The 25,333-nt window shown below is 39.8% G+C and overlaps 1 protein-coding gene across 1 annotated transcript in view; it reads right to left on the bottom strand.

The window, feature by feature from the left end:
- The window catches only part of TM9SF2 (transmembrane 9 superfamily member 2), a 71,158-nt gene extending 46,176 nt beyond the window's left edge, over nt 1-24,982 (bottom strand). Inside the window, exons 1-4 of the mRNA XM_008143969.3 lie at nt 24,634-24,982; nt 13,421-13,488; nt 11,297-11,390; nt 1,755-1,882 (exon numbers count right to left, since the gene is read on the bottom strand). Of these exons, the coding sequence (XP_008142191.1) occupies nt 1,755-1,882; nt 11,297-11,390; nt 13,421-13,488; nt 24,634-24,804 (461 nt within the window). The 5' untranslated portion in view covers nt 24,805-24,982. The remainder of the gene's footprint in view (nt 1-1,754; nt 1,883-11,296; nt 11,391-13,420; nt 13,489-24,633) is intronic.
- Between the last annotated feature and the right edge of the window lie 351 nt (nt 24,983-25,333).

Raw genomic sequence — 25,333 nt, 5'->3', positions numbered from 1 at the left:
CGAGAGATAGAAACATCAGTGATGAGAGAGAATCAGTGATCAGTTGCCTCCAGCAGGCCCCACACCGGGGATTGAGCCCACAACCTAGGCATGTGCCCTGACTGGGAATCGAACTGCAACCTACTGGTTCATAGGTCGACACTCAACCACTGAGCCACACTGGCTGGGCTATCCTTATTAGAAGAGGCAAAATACATAAACCGTGAATGCACATATAATAACATGACTAGAACAGGGGTGGGGAATGTCCGAATCTCTGGCCATATAAGGCCTGCAAAATCATTTGGTCTAGCCCTGCCAAGGCATTAGGGGTGAATTAAATGTTTGACCAAATATATGCAGGCTAATTTTTAAGTTGATAATTTTGTATGGGCCGAGAATGATGTTATAAATATTCAAATGGCCCTTGGCAGAAAAGAGGTTCCCCAACCCTGATCTAGAAGAATAACAATAGTTATACTTAAAACTGGATTTTGATAGTTTGTTAAGTAAATATTACTTTATAGAAGCAGAAAAGTTTTTTAAATGCTTTTTTATTACAACACAAACTGGTAAAAACCTTGTTAATGTTACATCATGTTTATAAAATAAAAAATAGGTTACACAAAATAGAAGTATTTTATTTGAAGTAGATGTTATTTATCAAACATCAAACAAAAGTTAAATTTTGTTTTTCAATGGTCTTTTTCATGCTGTACAAGCATAAAATAACAGTATTTTTCTAGAAGACTGACCCCGGTACTTTCCCCAAAGCATAAATATGTTCCTATTAACTATCTATAATAATAAAAGCATAACATGCTAATTAGACCGAACTGAACGACCTTCCAGAGGTCATTCCGGATGTCCTTCCAGATGAAGCCGTGGCAGCAGGGGGCTGAGGCAAAGGTGGTTAGGGGTGATCAGGCAGGCAGGCAAGCAGTTGGGGCAATCAGGCAGGCAGGCAGAGTGATTAGGGGTAATTAGGCAGGCAGGCAGAATGGTTAGGGGTGATCAGGCAGGCAGGCAAGCAGTTAGGGATGATCAGGCAGGCAGGCAAGCAGTTAGGGATGATCAGGCAAGCAGGCGAGTGGTTAAGGGTGATCAGGCAAGCAGGAGAGTGGTTAGGGGCGATCAGACAGGCAGGAGAGTGGTTAGGAGCCAGCGGTCCTGGATTTCGAGAGAGATGTCTGATTGCCGGTTTAGGCCTGATGCAGGATAGAGCCTAAACCTGCAGTCGGACATCCTCCGAGGGGTCCCGGATTGTGAGAGGGTGCAGGCTGGGCTGAGGGACCCCCCTCCCCCCGTGCATGAATTTCGTGCACCGGGCCTCTAATCTATAATAATAAAAGTGTAATATGCTAATTAGACAGGATGTCCTTCCGGATGACCTTCCAGATGAAGCCAAGGCTGCGAGGGAAGCCTGGGTCCCAGGTGCCAGAGGGAAGCCAGTGCCGGCAGCCGGGCGAAGGAAGGCCTACTCTTGTGTGAATTTTGTGCATCGGGCCTCTAGTATATGAATAAAAGAAATGCTCTATGTACCAAAACAAGTACTAGATATAAAAGTGATCTAAGCACAAAAAGTAATACATTAAGCTGTCAACCTCAGCAATCCTCTTGCAAGAAAAAGTCACTATTTCATGTTAATACTAATAACAAAAAAAAGGAAATCAATTAATTTGCTTTTATAGTCAATAAAGTAATTTATACATTCAGTAAAACAAGTTTCATCTTGAAAAGGAAAAAGTCAAAAGTCCAAAATCTCCATGTCTTACCAGTGATGTTGATAATTCAGTAGCATGCTTTTTTTCAAGAATTCTAACTTTTGTTTGTCTTCAGCTTTCTCTGTATGGTATGTTTTTGTACAAACAAGCTTACAGGTCTCCTTCTTATTAAATGTAAACTGTATTAAAATAAAATGGAAAGAAAATTAAGTAAAAATATCCAGATCTTTCACACTTATATCATAAAGTACTGTTCTCATTAATTAAGTGCATTAATATATTGATAACAAACATTTTAAAATTTGTCATAGCTCAATCAGATTTAAAGTCACTCTTACTGTTTTTCCAAAACTTATCATCTAACCAATTTCACTCCAATAAATACAATTAAAATTTTTTAAAAATTAGAAAAAATAAGCCCAGCCAACGTGGCTCAATGATTGAGGGTCGACCTATGAACTAGGAGGTCATGGTTTGATTCCCATGCCTAGTTGCAGGCTCGATCCCCAGTGTGGGATGTGCAGGAGGCAACCAATCAATGATTCCTCATCACTGATGTTTCTCTCTCTCTCCCCTCTCTTTTCCTCTCTAAAAATCAGTAAAAATATTTTTAAAAATTAGAAAAAATAAAAATATATTTTTATTTTGATAAGTAACAGTTTTTATTTTTTTGATCACTTTAATCAATCCACCTTCTAAATATAAACAAGTCTTAGAAGGCAAAAAACAAACAAAATAAAACAAACAAACAAAAAAACCCTACATGTAGAAGAAAATGAACATCAGTCTCTCCAGAGTAATGTCTCCTGACAATATTTTGGAAATTATGGATTTGAAGGCTTTCTAGGAATAAGCAGACAAGTGTTTATGTCCCTATATTCATTTTGGTGGATGTTTGTTATCCCCCTTATAGCTAGGTAATGGGAGATTCAGCAGTGAATAACATGGACTGTGATGTTAAAGTTACATTTGGATGTCTACTAATAAAATCAGAGTAGACATGATTTTTTTACTCACATTTGAAATTGTCAACTTTCAGGATCTTATTTAATAATAAAACTGAAACAAATAGTAAGGTTGAAAAAATCGGTAATTTTTTAAACCAAAGTTTAAAAACCAAAGATTCCTCCAATTTGGGAGTCTAGAATTTCATGTGTGTAAAAATAATGACATTCACAACACATTATATAATGTAGGTTTATTTTATCAAGACCCATTTATGTCTTAATTTAAAAAATATCCTTCCTGGTATTCTAAAGGCTGTAATTTACTAAATTAGATATATATAGCCCCTAATTGTGTACCTTTTAATAAATTTGAACTTCAAAAAACACCTGCATATGTTTCACTTCTAAGTAGTCCATTCTTTTGTACATCATTTATTAAAATGCTTAAACCAGTTTCTGTGCATTTGCTGACAAATGAATGTTCCAAATGTGGCCCACTGCTGCCACCTATCAGCCAAGAGTTTTGCTCTGGAGGCATTGCCATTTCTGTAAGTACAGCAATATTTATGCAATTATTTAATATTTTTAACATTATATAAACCTTACAGGTTTCTTTTTAAAGGGTAGAGATTTAAAAACAACTAAAGGATTAGAGAAATAGGTATCAACCTTAAATTAAGCAGAAATAGACATTATATTAAAAGTGGCAAATCTTACACCTCAATCCAATGCTCACTGGGTTTAGGCAAGTCAACTGTGTGTTCAATTGTGAAAGAAAACAGCACACCTGAAAAATGACATTTAATCATAATAATAAACACTTATTACCTCATGTAATCCAACAATCCTAAGAGGAAGTCTCCTTACTGAATCCTCATCATCCTGATCCATCAACATGGAGTGCCCTAAGGCTCAGTCATTGGGATTCTTCTCTTCACTATCTATACCTATTCCCTTGGGAATTTTATCAAGTCCTGGTTTTAAATACCATCGATACACTGATGATTCTCAAATATACGAACTAGCCTGAACCCCCTCCTCCAAAATCCAGACACATACATTCAACTGTCAACATCCCTACTTACCATGTCCAAAACTAACTCTTCTCCATTCCCCCCCAAACCTGCTCTTTCCACAGACATTCCCATCTATACCCCACATCACATCCCTCAGCAAATTCTGAGGGCCTAACCTTCAAAATATAGCCAGTTTCTGAGATTCTGATCACTATATAACCCTTCTCCCTGTACCTCCATAGTCTGAGCCATTATCAGGTCATATATATCTTAATGACTGCAAGAGTTCTAAGGGGTCTCCTGGCTTCTCTCCCCTCCCACGGTCCATTCTCAACACAGCAACCCCAGTGATTTCATTGAATCTAAGCTGACTCAAAACTCTCCAATGCAAACCAGCTCACTCAGATGTAGAGCCAAAGTCTTTATAGTGGCCTATCAGTCACTATATAATGTGGTCCTGTTACTTCTTTGCTGTCATATCCTATTCTCTATCTTGCTCACCTGCTTGAGTTGCACCAACTTTTTTCTGTACCTTGAATACACCACGCAAGCACAACATCTTGGGACCATTTCATTTGCTCCTCTCTTTACCTAAAACATCTTCCCGTCAGATATTCACATGGCTCACTCCCCTACTTGCCTCAAATGTCTTTTGCTCAAATGTCACCTTCTTAGTGAGACTCTCCCTGTCCTGTTTAAAATTACAAATTCTCCAACGACCTTCTCTGATTTGTTTTCAATAGCTTATACATGAGCAATTTATACACTATATATTATTATATATTTTAGTAATCATTTTGTTTCTTTTTTTCACCATCAGAATATAAGATCCACCAGGACAGAGATTTTCGTCTTGTTCATTGCTATATCCCACACCTACCACAGTGCCTAGCACATGAAAGGCATTCAACAGATGTGTTAACTGTAGGAAGCGGTTATAGGGTTAAGCCTCGGACTGACCTGCTGGCAAAGTCGCAAACAAGTCCCAGCTTGGAGGGCACAGTCCTCTAAGCATAATTAAGCTTGATCTTGTAACTGCTCCCTAGATCTTTCCTGGGTAGCTAATGGGCTGTGGGAGGGGCAGCAAGTGCTGCCAAAACAAGTGAAACTTACAACAACATTGTAGATTACCTTGTTTGTCCCTGATTATAAATAAAGCCTCAGCTTTGCAGTCTGGATCTGTTCTGTGGCCTCAGCAAGGCACAGAAGATCCACCTAGACCAGTGATGGGCAACGTTTTGAGCTTGGTGTGTCAAACTTCGCCAAAAAACTGAGCATAACTCGGGTAGTGTGTCACTTTGAGGAAAAAACTAACTCCAAGACTCTAGTCGCAAATGTTTCATCCTCAGGAGCAGCAAATGTTTCATCCTCGGCATGTGGCAGCGTGTCATCAGAAATGGCTACGCGTGTCAGTGCTGACACGCGTGTCATAGGTTCGCCATCACTGACCTAGACCCAGCTTTTTCTCTTTGTCTATTATTTCTCAATCCTTGGCCGCCTCCCCTTAGAACCGGTTCATTCATCTCTCTTCCCGCGCGGGACGCGAAAAAGGGAGATCCCTGCCATGTTTGGCCCCCGCCGCATCAGGCCCCGCAGTTAACTAGTGAATGAGTGAATATCAATGGTGAGACTTTGAGTTTATGACCCTATGAAGTGTGGCTCCAGCTTCACATAACTCACACAATGTCTTACACTGCTGTTCTTCTGACCTCCACTAAAAATCATAGGTAAAAAATGGCAAAACAGATTTGGGGTTTTGTTTTGTTGCTGGTCGTTACCATTTCTTTTAAAGTGAAATTCTTTGAAAATAAAGGACAAAGAATCAATACTGAAAAATATAGGTCAATACATTTATGGCTGGCTTAAAAAAAAACTGATCTCTTGCCTGGCCAGTGTGGCTCAGTGGTTGAGCATTGACCCATGAACCAAGAGATTCCTGGTCAGGGCACATGCCTGGGTTGAGGTCTCGATCCCCAGTAGGGGTCATGCAGGAGGTAGCCGATCAATGATTCAATCTTATCATTGACTAGAGGCCCGGTGCACGAAATTCATGCACTGGGGAAGGGTGTCCCTCAGCCCAGCCTGCACCCTCTCCAATTTGGGACATCCCTCTCAAAATTCGAGACTGCTGGCTCCCAACCACTCGCCTGCCTGCCTGCCTGATCGCCCCTAACCACTCTCCTGCCAGCCTGATCAACACCTAACTGGCTCCCCTACCGGCCCTATCGCCCCCAATGGTCCTCCCCTGCAGACCCAATTGCCCCCACCTGCCCTCCCCTGCCAGCCCGGTCACCCCCAACTGCCCTACCCTGCAGGCCCGGTTGCCCCCAACTGCCCTCCCCTGCCAGCCTGGTCCCCCCCCCAACAGCCCTCCCAGGCCGACCTGGTCGCCCCTAACTGCCCTCCCCTGCTGGCCTCATCGCCCACAACTGCCCTCCCCTGCCAGCCATCTTGTGGCAGCCATCTTGTGACTACATGGGGGCGGCCATCTTGTGGCAAGGGTGTGATGGTCAATTTGCATATTACCTCTTTATTATATAGGATGTTTCTCTCTCTCTCCTTCCTCTCTGAAATCAATAAAAAAAAAATATGTTTTTAAAAAAACTACACTTAAAAAAAAATCTGATCTCTTAGCATTAGGCCTAAAAGAAGGGTCTTTTGCATGAGCAAGGCATGGTCTTTACACATAAATAAACATTCCCTGAGGGGAATCCTACTAAGGGGGGAGGGGGGACAGTCAGCCCCAAAGGGATAAAACTTCTCCATGGGTTTGAATATTCTGCTGCTCTTCCCTATTTACTGCTGTTAAGGGCTCTTTACTACTAGAGACTCTTGCTGTCACCTAAGTTCACTAAAGGTGTTACTAATGTTCTTTCCCCTTTCCATCATTTCTGAAGGCCAAGAGATAAATACATAGAAAGCTAGGGCTGAGAGACCATAGGAGTATTTTAAGGTCACTGCACAATTTTGTTTTATTTTGTTAATCCACACCCAAGGATATTTTTTCATTGATTTTTAGAGAGAGTGGAAGGGAGGAGGAGAGACAGAGAGAGAAGCATTGATGTGTGGCTGCCTCTCGCATGTACCCTGACCAGGGCTGGGGATCAAGCCTGCAACAGAGGCACTTGCCCTTGACCAGAATTGAACCTGAGACACTTCAGTCCTCGGGCTGACACTCTATCCACTGAGCCAAAAGGGCTCATTTCAAAATTTAATAAATATGCCTGAAAATTACCCTATGCTATAAAAAGGAATATAATAACTCCTAAAGTAATCTTTTAAAATATCACATTGGGGAGATATTACACAATTAAGATACTTGCCTTACTCAATACAACTCATGTCCACACACCTGGAGTTCCTCCTTTCCCAATGACTTCATCCCATTAGACCTTCAAATCTATTGTTTTTTTTTAATTTTTTAAATTACTGGCATCTTTAGGGTAGAAAATCTCAAATTACAGTATTTTAAGAGAATATACTAATGATTGAAAACTATAAAAAAACTTGTGAATTAAGCGTGCATAATTATGTGTCTTCTCTCCCAGAGCTTCAGGTGTAGGTATAGTGCTAGAGGGAGTGAGAGGACTAGTGGGACTAATCAAGGCTTGGGGATTTGCTGAACAGATAGATGCTCAGGTAATGAAGTGCCAAGGGAGATAGATGAGGTGCTTAGTGAGAAAGTAGGGAAGGCAGCTAACCATAGGGTATAAGCCATAGAAGAGAAGAATGTGAAGCCAAGAGATAGAACTGTCAGGCGGAGAATAAAACTTGGGGTCAAGCCATTAAAATGAGTGCTCAGCCTGCTTGGGTATGGCTCAGTGGTTGAGTGTCAACCCATGAACCAAGAGGTCACTGGTTTGATTCCTGATCAGGTCACCTGCCTGGGTTGCGAGCTTGAGCTTGGTCCTAAGCAGGAGGCATGCAGGAGGCAGCTGGTTGACGTTTCTCTCTCATTGATGTTTCTATCCCCCTCTCCCTTCTTCTCTCTCTAAAAACCAATAAGAACATCCTATCTCAGTGATGGCGAACCTATGACACGCGTGTCAGCACTGACACGCGTAGCCATTTCTGATGACACACGGCCGCTGAGGCGGCCGCACGCCGAGGATGAAACATTTGCTGCTCCTGAGGATGAAACATTTGTGAAATAATGTTTTTTCCTCAAAGTGACACCCTACCCGAGTTATGCTCAGTTTTTTGGCGAAGTTTGACACACCAAGCTCAAAAGGTTGCCCATCACTGTCCTATCTAATAAAAGTAATATGCAAATTGACCATCACTCCAACACACAAGATGGTCGCCCCCATGTGGTCAAAGATGGCCACCCCCATGTGGACACAGCAGTTGTAGGAGATCAGGCCTGCAGGGGAGGGCAGTTGGGAGGGACCAGGCCAGCAAGGGAGGGCAGTTAGGGGTGAACAGGCTTTCAGGGGAGGGCAGTTGGGGGGAACCAGGCCTGCAGGGGAGGACAGTTAGGGGCGACCAGGCTGGCAGGGAAGGGCAGTTAGGGGCAATCGGGCTGGCAGGGGAGCAGCTAGGTGTCGATCAGGCTGGCAGGGGAGTTGTTAGGCAGTGATCAGGCTGGAAGGCAGAAGCAGTTAGGGGCCAGCAGGCAGGCAGACAGGCAGGCAAGCGTTTGGGAGCCAGCAGTCCTGGATTGTGAGAGGGATGTCCAACTGCCCGTTTAGGCCCAATCCCACCAGGCAGTCAGATATCCCTCGAGGGGTCCCATATTGGAGAGGGTGCAGGCTGGGCTGAGGGACACCCCCCCATGCACAAATTTCGTGCACCGGACCTCTAATATATATATATTTAAATCTATCTATATAAAAGGCTAATATGCTAAGTGTCCTACCGTCCGACTGGTCGCTAATGAAATGGAATTTTTGGACTTGAACACATGGTGTTCCCCTGGGCAGATTGGTTCCTGGGCTCTTTGTCCAATAGAGTCAAAGAATGAATCCATGAACAGAAGGTGGTATAGCAAAGGTGGAAATTTATTGAAGAACAAGTACAGACTCCCACGTGGAGAAAGGGAAAGAATCTCACAGCACAGAGTCCCACATGGGGAGGGGGAAAGAGTCCCACAAGTTCCTTTTTCCTACAGCTTATAAAGGCTGTAGATCTTTGTACCTTGATATCCCCTCTGATTGGTCACTATTCCCTCAGACTGGTTACTATAGTAACTCCTGAGCTCAAAGGTGAACCTCACATGGGACATGGGAGGTTTTCCTCCCCTCCTTCCTTATTGTTTTCCTATTCCTTTTGGGCTTTCTTCTCCTTTTGGATGAGGGGCTTCCTTCCCTTTATTTTGTAAATATAGACCTTCTGCTATTCCCAGCTCCCTCATTCTATAGACATGTACCTGATGCAGCTTTTCAGCTTCCCTATTCTATGGAAATACATCTTCTGCTGCTCTGCAGTACTGTGCTTCTTCCATGGTCCCCTTAATTTCTAAAATTTCCTAAACCTGTCTTTTTCACCCCCCAAAATTCCTGTTTCACTATGACTCGCACTGACCACCAGGGGGCAGACGCTCAACGCAGGAGCTGCTGTGACACACACAGGCCATTTACAGAGAAATGGCACTGCGGACCTGGCGCCCACAAAGCAACACTCAGCTTCCCCCAAGTGGGACACAGGCCCCGCCACCACCCTGGAGTGACAGCCCATCAAATTGCAGCCAATGCTACTGAGACCCCCATGGTGCAAAATGTGGCCCACAGCCCAGCCCAGCCCAGAAACGGTGGCTGTGGGCATCGGGTAATGACGTCACATAGCAATGCCCAACTTCTCTCCCTAGCGACTGGCCTCCTTGCAGTTTCTTCAGCCCAGGAATATGACTTGCTTTATAGCCAGGTGCAAACATTTTACACTTTAACCAAATATCTGTGAAGTGTTTTCCCGTGCCTCATATCATTTGATCCTCACAGAAGTCCTATAGTAGGTAGATAGGAGACTCGGTAGAATCCTATCTTCATTAGTCAGAAAATGAAGATTTAGAAAGTTTAGAAATTTGACCTGACTGAAAAGAAGAAACGGTGGTACTTAAAAAATGACTTCAGGTTTTCTCACTGCACAGAATATAGTCAAACACTGCTACAGTTAAATATTTTACCCTTTGTTCTCCCTGCGTGATCGACAATAATAATCTGCTTCATGTTGATATTTACTGCTGTGTTGCTGACAATTACCTGAAAGAGAAGTTGGGGTGCTTCACTGGCCTGAAAAAAGTTTAGCTAAATCAGAAAGCAGGTCTAATTAAGTAAGTTTGTTCTATATCTATAAAAGGCTAAGTTGACTCACGCATGCGCGATACATATAAAGCTCTTGCTAGTGCCAATTGCATGCGTGTGTTTCAACCTGTCATTGTCGATTGTGAATTTGGTTGACACTTCTATTGTAGAGAAAGGGTGAATAGCAATATTAAAATATTTCTTCTAATTAATTTCTTTTCAATGTGCACGAATCCGTGCACCTGGTCACTAATTAAATAAAAAAAAAATAAAAATAAAAGGAGTGCTCATGTGAACAAATGACCAAGATAGAGAGTTAAAGAAAAAATGCACTGTGCAGAATATGTTAAAACATATCTAACTTTATTTATATATGCTTGTCTGTGTGTAAAATGTCAGGAAAGATTAACCAAGAAACTGATGTGAAACTGGAAGGAAGAGATTTAGTTTTCATTTTATATTCTTCTGTACTGTTTTTTTTACTAGTATATGGTGATACATTATTATTATAAACTAGCTTAATTTTTCTAAAAAAGAGAGACCATTATTTTTTGTGCAGCAGGAGAGCAGATGTAAAATGAACACAGGACTGAGCAATATAGAAGGATAATAGACTTAAAAGATACTAGATTTAAAAGGTAGAATAATTTTGGGTGATGATGAGTATGTATCTTGAAGAGAATATCTTATTGTGCATAGATTGCTTTAACTGATGCCCTAAAAATATAAAGATGCTCCAAATATACTTTCAATGGTCAAAACAGAAAGGCTAGCTTCCCAAAAACCCAATGAAGGAGTCAAAGCCCTGCTGTATTTGCTAAGAGAGAAAGTCTATGGACACCGTGCCCGAAGAGAGGAAGGAGATGTGGAGCAGCTGGGGGCTACTTTTCATGACTGAAGGCTGGGTTCCAGGTCCCTCTGTAAGGTGAGGCAGGGGTCTGAGCACTAAAGAACAGTGCTTGTTAAGACGAACTTATCCATGACATATCGTGAGAAGGGGAGGGATTCTTCTAAACTGTAACTTTAAGAAACTACGTATTTCTGCCCGGCTGGCATGGCTCAGTTGTTGAGCTTTGACCTATGAACCAGGAGGTCATGGTTCAATTTCCTGTCAGGGCACATGTCCGGGTTGCAGGCTCAACCTCTAGTTGGGGGCATGCAGGAGGCAGCCGATCAATGACTATCTCTCATCACTGATGTTTCTATCTCTTTCTCCCTCTCCCTTCCTCTCTGAAATTGATAAAAAAATATTAAAAAAACAACAACACAAGAAACTATTTCTGTATGCAAAAGAGAAATGAATTCCTCTTTAGTTATGAGAGCCAAGTTATCTCAACATTTTCTTTAAGGAAAAAATTGCAATTAAATAACATATAACACTAAATACAAACCTTATATGGTGAAGGTTCAATTCTTTCCCCAAATAACACCTGACCAAGATTTTCAGATGGGCGTTTTCCTTCAGATGCTTGACAAAAATCAAACCTGGAGGAAAGAATATTTAAGTTTTTAAACATAAATGGAAATAGTGAAATAAAGATTAGGTGCTGATCATTACAGCACTTCTAATAGATGAGTAAGAAATATATTCATACTCCCAAGTTCCATGTACCACATCACCCCAAAACCAAAAAAAAGCCCCAAACATCTGAAAATTGTACCTTAGAATGGTTTGATTTTTAAATACTTACAATGAGATGTAAATTATAAAATTTTTATGACTGATACATTGTAATTTATTTTTTTCATTCCAATGATAAAATGATTTATATCCTTACTCTTCAAGTGAATTTTACATAACTTATCTCCTTTTAATTTTCTAATCCAAATCTTTACTTAATAATGACATTTAAGGAAGATGTGTCAATTTTCCCTGGGTTTCTGCCTCATCCTGATTTACTGGCCAACACATCCCAAATCTGAAAAGCATGGCTAGAGAGACTCTCTGGGACCGGAGTCAGCTGTAAGCTTCTCTCTGTGCTATATTCCTTTGTATAACTAACCAGATTTTAATAAAGTTTTGTTTAAACATTACAGCCTACTTTCAACTTTGCTATTAAAAAACTAAGAGACAGCCCTGACCAGTTTGGCTCAGTAGATAGAGTGTCGGCCCGCAGATTGAAGGGTTCCAGGTTTGATTCCAGTCAATGGCATGTACCTCGATTGCAGGCTCCATCCCAGGCCCCCATCAGGCTGTGTGGGAGGCAACCAATTGTTGTGTCTCTCTTACATTGATGTTTCTCTCTATTTGTCTCTCCCCTTTCCTTCCACTCTCTCTAAAAAATCAACGGAAAAATATCCTCAGGTGAGGATTAACAAAACAACAACAATAACAACAACAACTAAGAGACAATTCTGTGTTCACACTGGAATGATATGGAGTACTTAAGACCAGCACAGTGATGGCTACAAATCAGTTAGATCCCTAAGAGGAAGATGAATCTCAGGTGATCAAAAAACTGGGACTGGGAAAGCCCAAAATGAAGACTCTCCATCTACTAGATTAAGAGATCCATTGAGTTTTTCCAAGAATATTCACAAAGATTTAAGGAGAGATGTTTGTTTATATAATAAAACAAATAAGAACTAGAAAAAGCATTCAAGTTTCTAGTAGTTTAATATAAATTATGGTTCATCTATTCATGAATTTTGTACTCTCTTCTCATATATATTTAAGAACATGAATTCTTATAGGATAGTCTTACTTTTTTGTGTGTATATTTTTTCCTAGAGTAAATATTGTTTTTTCCAAAAATTCTTAGATACCAGAGAAATTTAGAAGACAACTAAAATTTAAGAACTATGCTCTGCACCAAATAGGATATAAAGTGGTCAAATGCATAAAGGGTATTATGCAGCATTTTAATAATATTAAAAAATGGAAATACCAAATGTTCAGAAACAGAAAATTAGTGAAACAAATCATACATGGACACAAATCTCCACAAAGGAATAACAAACACCTACTAAAAATACTGAGGTAGTTGCGTATTATCATGAAAAGATGCCCACAAAAGATTCAGTGAGAAAACCAAGGTGCAAATCAAGTATAATAGCATGAACCTATTTTTTTTTAAATGTATAAATGTGGTTATATAAGTTAGAATATGCAGAGAAAAAATGTGGAGGACCAGACATTAAAGTAAGTATTTCTGGGGACTAATTATGTGGCATATAGGATTTTGTTTAAAAATGGGAGGGGGTATTATTAAAAAACTTAAAAAGAACAAAATGGCTTTGTCCAGTCAGATGAAAAAGAAAATCCCTTGTTTTAGTTGGTGCTTCTATTGTATTGCAGTGACATAAAAAACACATTTTACATTTTAATAATCAAGACTACCCATTTAAAAATGTTTTCAGGCCCTGTCCATTTTTAAAAGCATGTAAATTTATATATATATCTGTTTATTTAACAATGTGTTTCCTATACATCTGTGGAGAAAATAAAATTCTAGGTGCACAAAATTCTGATTGGTCACATAAAATTTTATATAAAAATCAAGCTGAAAACTTACGCCGTATATTCATAAGGAAGAACAGATTCCACCGAGTCAAGCCTGTTCACGAATAGCTCTATGTCAGACTGAAAATAAGGAAACACAGAATTAGAATATAAACAACTGAAAATAAAAACTTAAATCATGCTTAGAATTTAAAATGAATTTGACATGTATAAAATGTGAAATTTCATTATAACCAACCCACTGTAACAATTCTCTTATAAAACCATTCACTAAGTGGGACTTATATACATTTAAATTACACCAAAATAATTCTTAAGAGGTGCAAATGTAGCCAATATTTTCCAAATGCCTTTTAAGTTCTAAAATTTTAAAAAAATAAATAAGATATTTTAACTAAACCATTCACATCAATATAGTTTTTTAAAAACCTGATTTTTAAACTCAGTATTTCATTATGCAGCACAAAAATTATTTTTATATTTTAAATGTTTTAAAACATTCTCATTGCAATCAAGACATGCTTTCAAGTTGGTAAGAAATTTCTAGATCAGCTATACTAGAAATAGAATCCCATGCACTTGTGTAATCGTAAACAAACAGAAGATGGACAACGACAACATGAGCTAACTTTAGAGGGCTGCTTTGATCAATTTGAGAATGCTGAACTACGTGGTATTAACAACAAAGAAAATTACAAGACAAGATCAAGTTCAACAATGGGGGAGGGAAAGAAAAGCTGTATCAGTTTCCTAGGAAATATGGGCTAATTTAAAGCTACATCTTCTTATCAAAGCTCCCAAAATTTCTCCAAGGTGTATTTCAGGTTCTTTTTTCCACAGAACCTAAAACACATGCCTACTCTCTTAGCAGGAATTCATTGCTATACATAACAGAATTCTTTAGTTGAAAAAGCAAGTAAGCAATTGGTGTGCTAACCAAAAAGAACTAAAAAGGAGTTATTTACTTGGGACAAGCCATTTTTATAGTTAGCCCGCTATAGCTGCCTCTGGAGTCCGTGATCATGAGGCTCTCAGGAATGGTATAAAGCCACATTTGTCATTTTGATCTCATTCACTAGTGTTGTCAGCCCATTCTGTATACTTGTTAACATCCCAAAGCAAGACAAGATGTTTGATGTACAACAAACAAATAATACACTGCCATGGGAAAAGCAGCAAAACGTAAGAGGCAAGAGTACAGACTCCGAGGCCAGTTTGCCTGGGTGCAAATTCTACTTGTGTGACTTCAGTCAAGTTATTTAACAATGTGTTTCCTCATGGGTGCTTCAGTTTCCTTATTTGCAAAATGGGGATAACAGTATTTACCTCATATGGGGTATTGATGAGTTAATGTTTATAAAGTACATCATAAATAAATAAAATAAAATAATTATGATATTCAGAATCAGGACTATCTAAGCTACACTGCTTATCCACTAAAATGTTCATTCAATATTCATGTTGTAAGATGGAAGACATTAGTCTTTATATATAGTACTGAACATAGTGTCATAAACAACTCCTAAATTTCTACTCAAATGAAATTACAACTCAATGGCAAAACCATCTCAAACACACAAAGACAATATGTCTCTGCATAAAACAGTCAAGACCTTATCATTGGTCATTTTAGCTAAAAAGATAAGCATTACAACATGCATGAATACACAAATATATTAACTGTTGTGAAGGCCAAATTCCAGCTGATGGCTTACAATGACAAAATAATGTTCATTAATTATAATTTTCACTGCTATGAAGATACATCAGAATCCAAATGCATATATATATATATATATATATATATATATGTATGTTATGGACCCTTTTTCTGTTGTTCAGTGAACTAATCAAAACATACCTCGGATATTCAGTTTATCATGACTATTTTTATAGCACTTTCATTCATTCTTCCTTTTTTAAATTGTAAAAATCTGAAAATTTAAGAATCATCATCTCCTTTAAAACACGCTAAGAAATGTAAATTAAAATAATACCTTTAACATAAAATAGAGCAATTTGCAACATCTGTAAATATACTACATTTACAATACTCTGTTTTAAATATTGATCCTTATAGTGAAACAAGAAAATTTGAAAAGTAGTAAGAATGTGATCTTTGTAATATGGCATTAGAGCAAATGTTAAAAACTGACAGGAAGGAGAAAGAAAATGAGACACTAATGAGTTTATGTGGTTTCGATAAGGGCAAAAGTATGCTACAGATATCATGACATTCATCCCTAAAAAATATAAATACAGCCCTGGCCAGGTGGCTCAATTGGTTGGAGCATCTTCCCAAACACCAAATGGCTGCAGGTTCAATTCCTGGACGGGGCGTGTACAAGAGGCAACCAATCGATTTTTCTCTCTCACATCAATGTCTGTCTCTCTCTCCTCCCTCCCTACTTTCCTCTCTCTCTAGAAATCAATAAAAAAGAAAACACATCCTCGAATGAAGATTAAAATATAAATGCACACATAGATAAAACAAATAGGGAAAAATATAAACAGCTGTTAACTCTAGGGACCTTGGTGGATATACAGGTCATCATTATACTATCCTTTCAACATATCTGAATTTTGAAAATTGTCACAATTAAGAGTTGAAAAAAGAAAAGGATTTAATGTTGAAAACAGACTTTTAGTCTTATTATCAAGCAGTAAGAAATAAGGTAAAAAAACTAAACTTTAGGGTGGAAAAATGTTCAAGCAGCAGGAAAGATGACTTCAAAAGAAGTATTAAATGGGGGAAATTATAGAATTTGCAATGTATGTGAAAACTAAAGAACATTAACAACAAATCCTGAGAAACCAGAAGAAATTCATTCAATCAACACATTTATTTAATACAGTGTCCTAAACTAGATACTGTAATATAATAGAAAATACATCAATACTAGCCTTCAGATGGGGAAACAAGGCATACACTCAAGAAAGTAAAAGAAAAAGTGACAAAGCTATTTATATGTTCTTGGGGGCACTCATGGAATCACTATAGGATTTAATTTTCTTATCATTAAAATAGCAATGTACTATGAGAGGACAATATTTGAGTAATTTTAAGGTCACTTTCCTCTCTAAACTTCTTTATTCCTCATCCAAAAGTTAATTAAGTGCCTCTCCTTCTGGAAATTTGCCTTAAGTAGAGGGGGCCATCTCCAAAATATTACTGACATAACTTAAAAGAGCCTTATGGGGTACTTAATTACTTCACTCCTGCTTTCAAAATGTCCTAAACGAAGTTATTACAAGCATGAAAAGTTGTTACATTAAACATTTTAAGGAAGTTACAGATAAAACCTAAATCAAGACTGTAAGTTCTAAAGAAATACTTAGAAAGACTGATTACAATCAACCATAAAAACTTTTTAATGGAAATAGTTTAATTTAATTTAGAGATCTATGGTCTCTCTTCTAAATCCTTTTTCTAAATGTACAATTTTATTTCAAGACCTAATATGTCCATTTTACATTTGATCCCAGCTTTGGTCACAACTACATCTATTTTATTCCCTTAAGTAAAGCACATGGGGCCATGCCACAGACTGCATTTTTATATTTCCTTGTTCCTTTGTTTCGGCTTTTATTACATCTTACCTGACTGCCATCACATCTGCCCCACCCCACATCTATAATTGGTTTTCAAGGTAGAAAGAAATCTCAGTGAAGAAATTTGACTTTGTACAAGGATCAAAGCAAGTGACTAGTGATAAAAGGGTTTAATATACCAAGGCAGAGCCACAAAAAAAGAAAAACTAGAAAAGCTTCCACTGTTAAACACCGAAGAAGTATTTATAGTGGCAAAAATTCTGAAGGGAAATCTGACATCAGACAATAAAAATGGTGGAACACATGAATGGGTACTCACGAGCTAGGAATTACTTGGCCAGCAATGCCCAGAAGCTGATGTCCTAGATGCTAAGGTTCTTCCTCTCCCCACAGAAAAGTAAAATTTCAATTTTAGACTATACCAAAGAAAGGAATAAATATAAAATCTGACTACTTAAAGATTACATGGGTAAAGAGGTTTTTGCTGGTGACTGTATTAACTGTGGGAGTCCAGGATTGTAAGCACCAGGAATCTCCAGAATAAGGCAGGAGAAGAAGTAGAGAGCGCTCAGGTGGAAGATACAGCAGTACCCCAACAAGGTGAAGAGCACAGACTCCAGATTCAGACACTCCTGGTTTTGCACCTTGGTTTCACTACTTACTAGCTATGTATTCTTTTTTTAAAAATCTGTTTCATGTTGATTTTATTTTATTTTATTGAGTTTATTGGGTTGACATTGGTTAATAAACCTATATAGGTTTCAGGTGTACAATTATATAATACAACATCTATATATTGTACTAGCTATATATTCTTGAGAAGGTTACTCTGTCTTACCCAGCTTTAGTTTCCTCATCTAAAAATCACAGGATTGCCATGACAGGTGTGCTCAGTGATTAGCGTGCCAGCCCTTGCACGGAAGGGTCGAGGTTCAATTCCTGGTTAAGGGCATATACCTGGGTTGCAGGTTTGATCCCAGGCCCCAGTCAGGGCACGTGTGGGAGGCAACCAATCGCTATGTCTCTCTCACATAGATATTTCTCTCACTCCCTCACATTCCCTCTAAAAATCAATGGGAAAAATACCCTTGGGTGAGGATTAACAAAAAAATAAAATAAAAATCACAAGGTTGTTCTGAGTATTAATGATATCATTATTATTAATAATAATAAAGATGACACTTGTGTTACAATTGTGTGTGCCAGGTTAATATGTGTCATCTTAATCATTATCATTATTAGCAAAAGGCAAAAATAGGTTTGAAAGTTGAGAGTAACAAGAGCAAAGAAAAAAATATTCACACCTTTCATCCAAAGCCTTTCATGGATACTTATTTAATTTTAATGACAACAGAGAATCACCTTGTAGAACACACTTAAAGTGGCTACAATTAACTACAACACTTACTGAAAAGACATGGATATAAAATTGCAAAGAAGAACAGGAACTGGGCTCTAAGGTTGACAGCACAGACCAGTCTCTAGAATTTGTGTTTGGGTATGTTGAGGGTACGAGGGGTGGAGCCCATGTCTGTGATTTTGTTTGAGGAGCTTCGCTTTTTGGAGAACCAAGGCAGCAGGACATTGTTATTATTATTATACTATATAATAAAGAGGTAATATGCAAATTAACCCTCACGCCCTCACAAGATGGCTATCTATGACCAGGCGGGCAGGGGGGTTAGTGAGGGATGACCAAACGACTGAACAAGCAGGCTGTATGGAGCGACCAGGCTGGCGGGAGGGCCGTGAGGGGCGACCAGGCTGGCAGGGGGGGCAGTTGGGAGTGACCAGGCCGGCGGGGGAGGGGGGGTAGTCAGGGGTGTCCAGGCCGGCAGATGGGGGCAGTTGGGGGCAACTAGGCCAGCGGGGGGGTGGGGGGGCAGTTAGGGGCAATCAGGCCAGTACGCAGAGGCAGTGAGGGGCGATCAGGCCGGCGGGGGGTGGGGCAGTTGGGGGCGACCAGGCAGGCATGCAGGTGAGCGATTAGGAGCCAGTGATCCAGGATTGTGAGAGGGATATCCGACTGCCGGTTTAGGCCCGGTCCCCAGAACCTAGATTGAACCTTGATTCAATTTTAGGATCAGGCCTAAACTGGCAGTTGGACATCCCCCGAGGGGTCCCGGATTGGAGAGGGTGCAGGCTGGGCTGAGGGGGGGACCCCCCCCCCCCCGCGCACGAATTTCATGAACCGGGCCTCTAGTTAATAATAAGTATTATTATTTAATCCTTATCCAAAGATATGTTTTTCATTGATTCAAGAGAGAGGAAGAGAGAAAAAGAGAAACATCAATGTGAAAGAGAAACATCGATCGACTGCCTCCCATACACACCTCGATCGGGATTGAACCAACAACCCAGGATATGTGCCCTGACCAGGAATCCAACCAGAGATCCTTTGGTGCACAGAACAATGCTCCAACCAGCTAAGCCACACTGGCCAGGGTAGCAGGACATTATTTTACCTGTATTGATCTTGCTTGCTTTCTAACCCTAGCTCTCAGATCCATCATAATGAACAATTACAATATTAAAATAATGTTAATCAAAAATTTTATTTCTGAAAGCAAACTTTCTAACTCAGTTCCATGTCTTTTTCACAGAAGGAAGAACAATTGTTGGAATGTGAATTTATCCTAGTCAGTTATTCTTTCCAATGCCAAATTTTATATTGAAACAATATCAATAACTGCTACACACTGATTAGTTTCCAGAATCTAAGAATCAATGCTATTATTCCAGAGAAAACTACGAGAACATGAAACTAAATATCAATAAATAAATATATGTCAATTATATTAACAACATAAATTACATATTTTCTTTAGGTATTTTAAAATCTTCAAGCTATTTCTATGGTCAAATTAAAACAAGTGGCTATAAATTCATATTTGTGTCTGTTCAGAGCAACATTAAGAACTGTTTCCTTAAATTTGACTTATTCCATATTATAGGCAATGGTTCCAAAAAATAACAGACGTACCATTTATTAAAAGCTTCTAAAAATAACTAGCAAGAAAGGAAGTTTAAAAGTATGATAAAGTTTCCTTTTTATCAAAAAGTTACAAATTCATTTAAACATTCTTTTTTTTTTTTTTAATTCACACCTGAGGATATGTTTTTACTGATTTTAGAGAGAAAGGAAAGAGGAAGAAGAGGAGGGACATAGGGAAGGAAGGAGGGAGACAGACAGAGAGACAGAGACAGAGGCATGGATGTGAGAGAGAAACATCGATTGGTTGCCTCCCATATGAGCCCTGACCAGGAATCGAACCTACAACCTTTTGGTGTACGGGAGGATGCTCCAACCAAGTCACCTCGCCAGGGCTAAACAATCCTTTTTTTAAAAGCCACTAGTAAGTATATTTGGTCATTTTCCCTTACTGGACAGAAAAGAAAACCTTAATCTTTCATTTAAGAACATGACCTATACATCAAATAGTAAAAGAGTGGCAGATGTTTGGAAAGTTTAGTTGTTAGGTTTGAATTCATGTTGACAAGCCAATAATTACTTTAAAAGCGGCAACAATGAACTAACTGCTCACTAATCTTCAGCTATCAGAATGCCACTCACCACACTTAAGAGTCACTCTAAAGCTGAACAGCATGTGGCAGCTAACTGAAATAGCCAAACCTTTTACAAAGTAGATTAGAACCGCACATTTTAACCTGTGAAGATCTATTCGCTTCTGATCAGAGATTTATTCTACTTATTGCAGTCAACTTATTGTCCCTTGATTTTAATAAAGTAAAATGGAGGGGAAAAAACCATGGTTCAATTCTTTATTACTCTGGTTTCAAAAACTAACAAAAAGAAGACAAATAAAAGAATTAAAAAAACAGAGAAACCTCAATAGCAATGAATGCAATGCTAAGTGAAATAAGCCAGTCAGAGAAAGGCAAATACCATGATTTCACTCATATGTGGAATCTAATGAACAAAATAAACTAACAAAATAGACAGAGGCTCATAGATACAGAGAACAGACTGACAGCTGTCAGAGGGAAGGGGGGAAGGGAGCTGGGTGAAAAAAGTGAAGGGATTAAGGAAAACACACACACACACACAACACACACACAGACACACAAACTCATAGACACAGACAACAACATGGTGATTACCAGAGGGTAAAGGCGGTGGGAGGAAGGAGAAGAGTGTATAAGGGAGTATAAATAGTGATGAAAGGAGACTTGGCTTGGGGTAGTGAACACACAATAAATAGTTTATGTATTTTTAAAATGTTTTAAGCACCATCACATAGATATTAAGTTGATAAATAAAAATTTTAAAATATTGTGGAGACATGGAATCATTTAGCTAATGGCATTGGTAAAGCAAACCCATTTCCCTTGGAAAAAACCTGGTAATATTAAACAGAGCTATAAAATTGCTTCTTGCCTTTGACCTAGTAGTTTTATATTTGGGAATATGCAAGTAATTCCTGCTAAATACATTCTAGCAAAGCTATTTAAATCTAAATGCCCTGCAAGCAAGAAATGGTTAAGCAAACCATAGTATAGTAATAGAATGAATTACTATCTTCTATAATAATAAAAGCATATGCTAATTAGACTGGACGACCTTTGACCTTCAGGACAAAGCTGGGGCTGCAAGGGAAGCCCAGGCCTGGGTGCTAGAGGGAAGTCGGTGCCAGCAGCTGTGGGAAGGAAGGCCTACTCTTGCACGAATTTCGTGCATCGGGCTTTCTATAATAATAAAAGGGTAATATGCTAATTAGACTGGACGTCTTCCAGACGTCCTTCCAGACAAAACCAGGGCTGGGGGGAAGCCAGCCCAGGTCCTGGGCGCCTGTGGGCTGCCCAGGTGAAGCCAGCCCAGGTCCTGGGTGCCTGCCAGTGGCTGGAGGACGGAAGCCTGGGTCCCAGGTGCCGGAGGGAAGCCAGTGCCTGCAGCCAGGGGAAGGAAGGCCTACTCTTGCACGGATTTTCGTGTATCAGGCCTCTAGTAATTAATAAAAACTAATAAGAATGTGCACTATTCAAATGTATATACATGTAATGACCAAAAAGTAAGCCACAGAATAGTCACAGCATTTATAAATGCTAATACAGATTATAAATTGAAAGTCAGAGCAATATAAGTAGAATTTCATGTTCACTGAACTTTTGTTCCTCTGCCACTAAACTGGACATAAAATATTTTGCAAGGAGAAAATGACCAAATCCTCAGGGTTCTTTTGACTGTCTCTCTATATACAGTGAGCTAAATGCAGGGCATGAACTTTACAGTATATATAAAGACTATGCTACGTAAGCTCTGGCCCAGTAGCTCAGTTAGATTTTCATCCCGATAGGCCAAGGTTGCTGGTCTGATCCCATCAGGGTTCATAGAAAAATCAACCAATGAATACATAAATAAGTGGAAGAACAAATCGATATTTCTCTCTCTAAATTTAATTTTAAAAAAGACTATACTACATAAGTTATATTTATGCTGAAGATATCCATACATGTTCCATCTCTACATTTATAAATATTTTATAATATCACAATGGTGATAAATATTGTACTTAGCCTCTAAGAAATGCACATCTTTCAAGGGAAGTAATAAGCAAATATGATTATCCCCTGTTACACATGGAAAAACTGATGGAAACTATCAATGACATGCCCTATTTATCCAACTCTTGACTCCCTACTCTAACAGCATCTTCTGGAAATAATTATTCTCATTTCACAACTCCCATTTCTACTATTTAAAATAAGTGCCTTCAGCTTTTTTGAATAGTGTACACAAGACTGTCCTTGACAAATACGGAATAGATGAGAGAAAAAATTTTAATATCCTTAATGAAGCAATTGAAATGTTAAACTGTTTACTGCTTTTCTTTGAGTGGCAGAGAAGAAATATTAAAGTTTACTTCAAGCTCTCTTACCTGTTAGTCAATTTGTAGGGTAAAACAAAAACTGCTAAAAGTACATCTTTCTTCTTGTCAAAGAGTTGTTTCAACTGACCAATATGTGAAAGCAGTTGGCAACAAAGATGAAATCCAAACATTTCAGAAAAATGTGCCTTGCCTATTTTATTCCTATACCTTTGAAAATTAAAAATCCCAAAGGTCTCTGAAATGAGCCAAAAGTCAACTAAAAAGTAGCTACTTAAAGGAGGACCTGTTGAGAAAACAAAAATCATCTAACTGGCAGACCACCCGTAAATTTCACTCATAATCACTTTCTGAAGTCCATTTCAAATGTCACTTCCTCTCTGTAGCTTTCCCTGAAGACTCCAATCCACAGATGTTTCCTCATTTCTGTTTTAAGGCACTTTGGACATACATCTTCAATAACATATCAGATTTTGGTAATCTGTTCATAAATTTATATCCTTTATTTTGAGGTTCCTACAAGACAGAGATATGCTTCTTGTCTCTGAGGCACCAGGAATACAGTACACAATTGTTGTTAAATTTAAATACCACATACTAACTTTTAAAGGCTGGTTACTAAAATATTTAGTGGAAAAAACAGTGTGCTTGTGAGACTAGCTTTTCCTTCCACTTGGAAGCACTATATTCTTCCAGTCAGAACACTCAGAGTGAAAGCTTCTTGCATTACAAAGTATGAGAGTTACAGTTTCAAGTGCTAATATTGACTTCAGTAAACCTTAAAGATCCTTAGACATTTCCAGAGATCCAAATTCTTAAACAGGAACTGTAAAATGCTATGAAAAATTTAATAGCTTCTTTAATGCCCTACAATAAGCTCAATATTAACAGCTACTGTAAAGCCTGTAGTAATAAAATAAACACCAGATTTTTAAAATCAAACGTAGTAAATAAACCTATTTATAGATTGTAAAAGTTTGCCAAACGATTATTTGAATTGTTAAAATTAATGGTTTCAAAGAGATCCTGAAACCCAAAATGTTGTTTTACCAACTTAAAATGTGTATGTATATCATTATGCCCTATGCCAAATAATCTAAAAGCTTACTTTTACTTGTGTCTCTTTTGCTAGCAGTTAAACTGAAAACCTTGAGTGTGAAGGTCTTAGAAGATCAACGTTTTCAAGAGTTGCTCTAGGAAGAAAACACCAGTTTCTCCTGCCGTCTGCTCTTTTTAAGTGTTTAAAACAATCTCAGCGAAACTAAATAGTGGAATTATGTATATTAATTTTTTTTTTACACTTAAAGGGTAGAAATGAACTGCTTCAACCATTACTGCAACTCTTTATGAATGCAGTTTACGCGGTTCAGGGTATTATATTCCATAACTAAGGAACCAACTGTTAATCGGGAAGTTAAATTATCAAAGTCCTAGAAAGACCAAGCTCTCGTGACCAACCAAGAGTTCCAGTAGAAGGAAATAGGAAGCAACGAAATAAAAAGTTACTGGAAGCCCTGGTGGTCCACTTGCTCGGAGTGCGTGGCACCGTGCGGTGAGCGAACACTTTCACTCCGGGGACGCTCGCTGCTGAAATGCACGCGTCCAATCCCAGGAAAACTGGATACAGTGGCTGGTGCGACTTGACCTGCCGGACGGGGGGCGAGCCTGAGGCCGAGTCCTCCAGAATCTAAGCCCGTTACAGGGCCATTCTGGGGCCTCCGACCCACAGCGGACCCAGCCCAGCGCTGCAGGAGACGCCTGACCCCACCCACTGCTACGCCCCCTTCCCCTCGGACCCCAGCTTCCCAGGCAGAGGGAGGCTTCCCCTTCTGACACTGCACCTCGAGGTCCACCAGGCCTCACCCACCTTACACTCGTCGCTCTTTTTATCTTCTTCGCAGAAGTTGACCGGTGCCAGGCCTGGCAAGTAGAAAGCGGCGCCCCGACGCGGGCCGGGGGCCGCCCCCAGCAGGAGCAGCCACAACAGCCACAGCCGCGGCCACCGAGGGGGAGACGCCGCCGACCGCCTCGCGCTCATGACGGCTGTTTCGGGGAAAGGGGCCGACGCGCCGAAGGGGTGAAGAGAGAACGAGGGACGGGGAGGCTCGGAGACTGTGCCAAAGCCGCCCAAGCAGAGGGAGGCCGGCCCCGCGACGGACAGTTCCGGTTACGCTAGGAGACACCGCGGATCCCGCAACACAAACCGAACCGGACCTCGACGGAGCATGCGCAAGGCCGCCTGCACATGCTCAGTGAGAGCCGCCGCAAGCCCGCTGAAGAGTTTCCGGGACGAAATCCACTTTCCGGGTTTTCGGCGGGCCCGCTGGGTAGTTGCCGGGCGAGAAGTTCCGGCGCTCAGGTTCCTGTTCCAAATTCCGATCTAGAGCCCCCGGGGGCCCCGGGGAGCAGCCCCGCTTGCCTGGCGCCCCCGGCTTGTTGCTTTGTCTGCTTTAAACATCTTGAAATGTTCTCACCGCGCTGCCCGCAGCAGGCTAACCCCTACTACAGAGTTGGTGCTTCGGGGAGTACTTGCTCATGGAGGCGGGAAGAAGGTCGGGAAACACCTG

The sequence above is a fragment of the Eptesicus fuscus genome, chromosome 8 (assembly GCF_027574615.1).
Source record: "Eptesicus fuscus isolate TK198812 chromosome 8, DD_ASM_mEF_20220401, whole genome shotgun sequence".
Lineage (NCBI taxonomy): Eukaryota > Metazoa > Chordata > Mammalia > Chiroptera > Vespertilionidae > Eptesicus > Eptesicus fuscus.
Note: the sequence above shows the minus strand (reverse complement) of the source record. Positions and strands in the feature narration are given on the sequence as shown.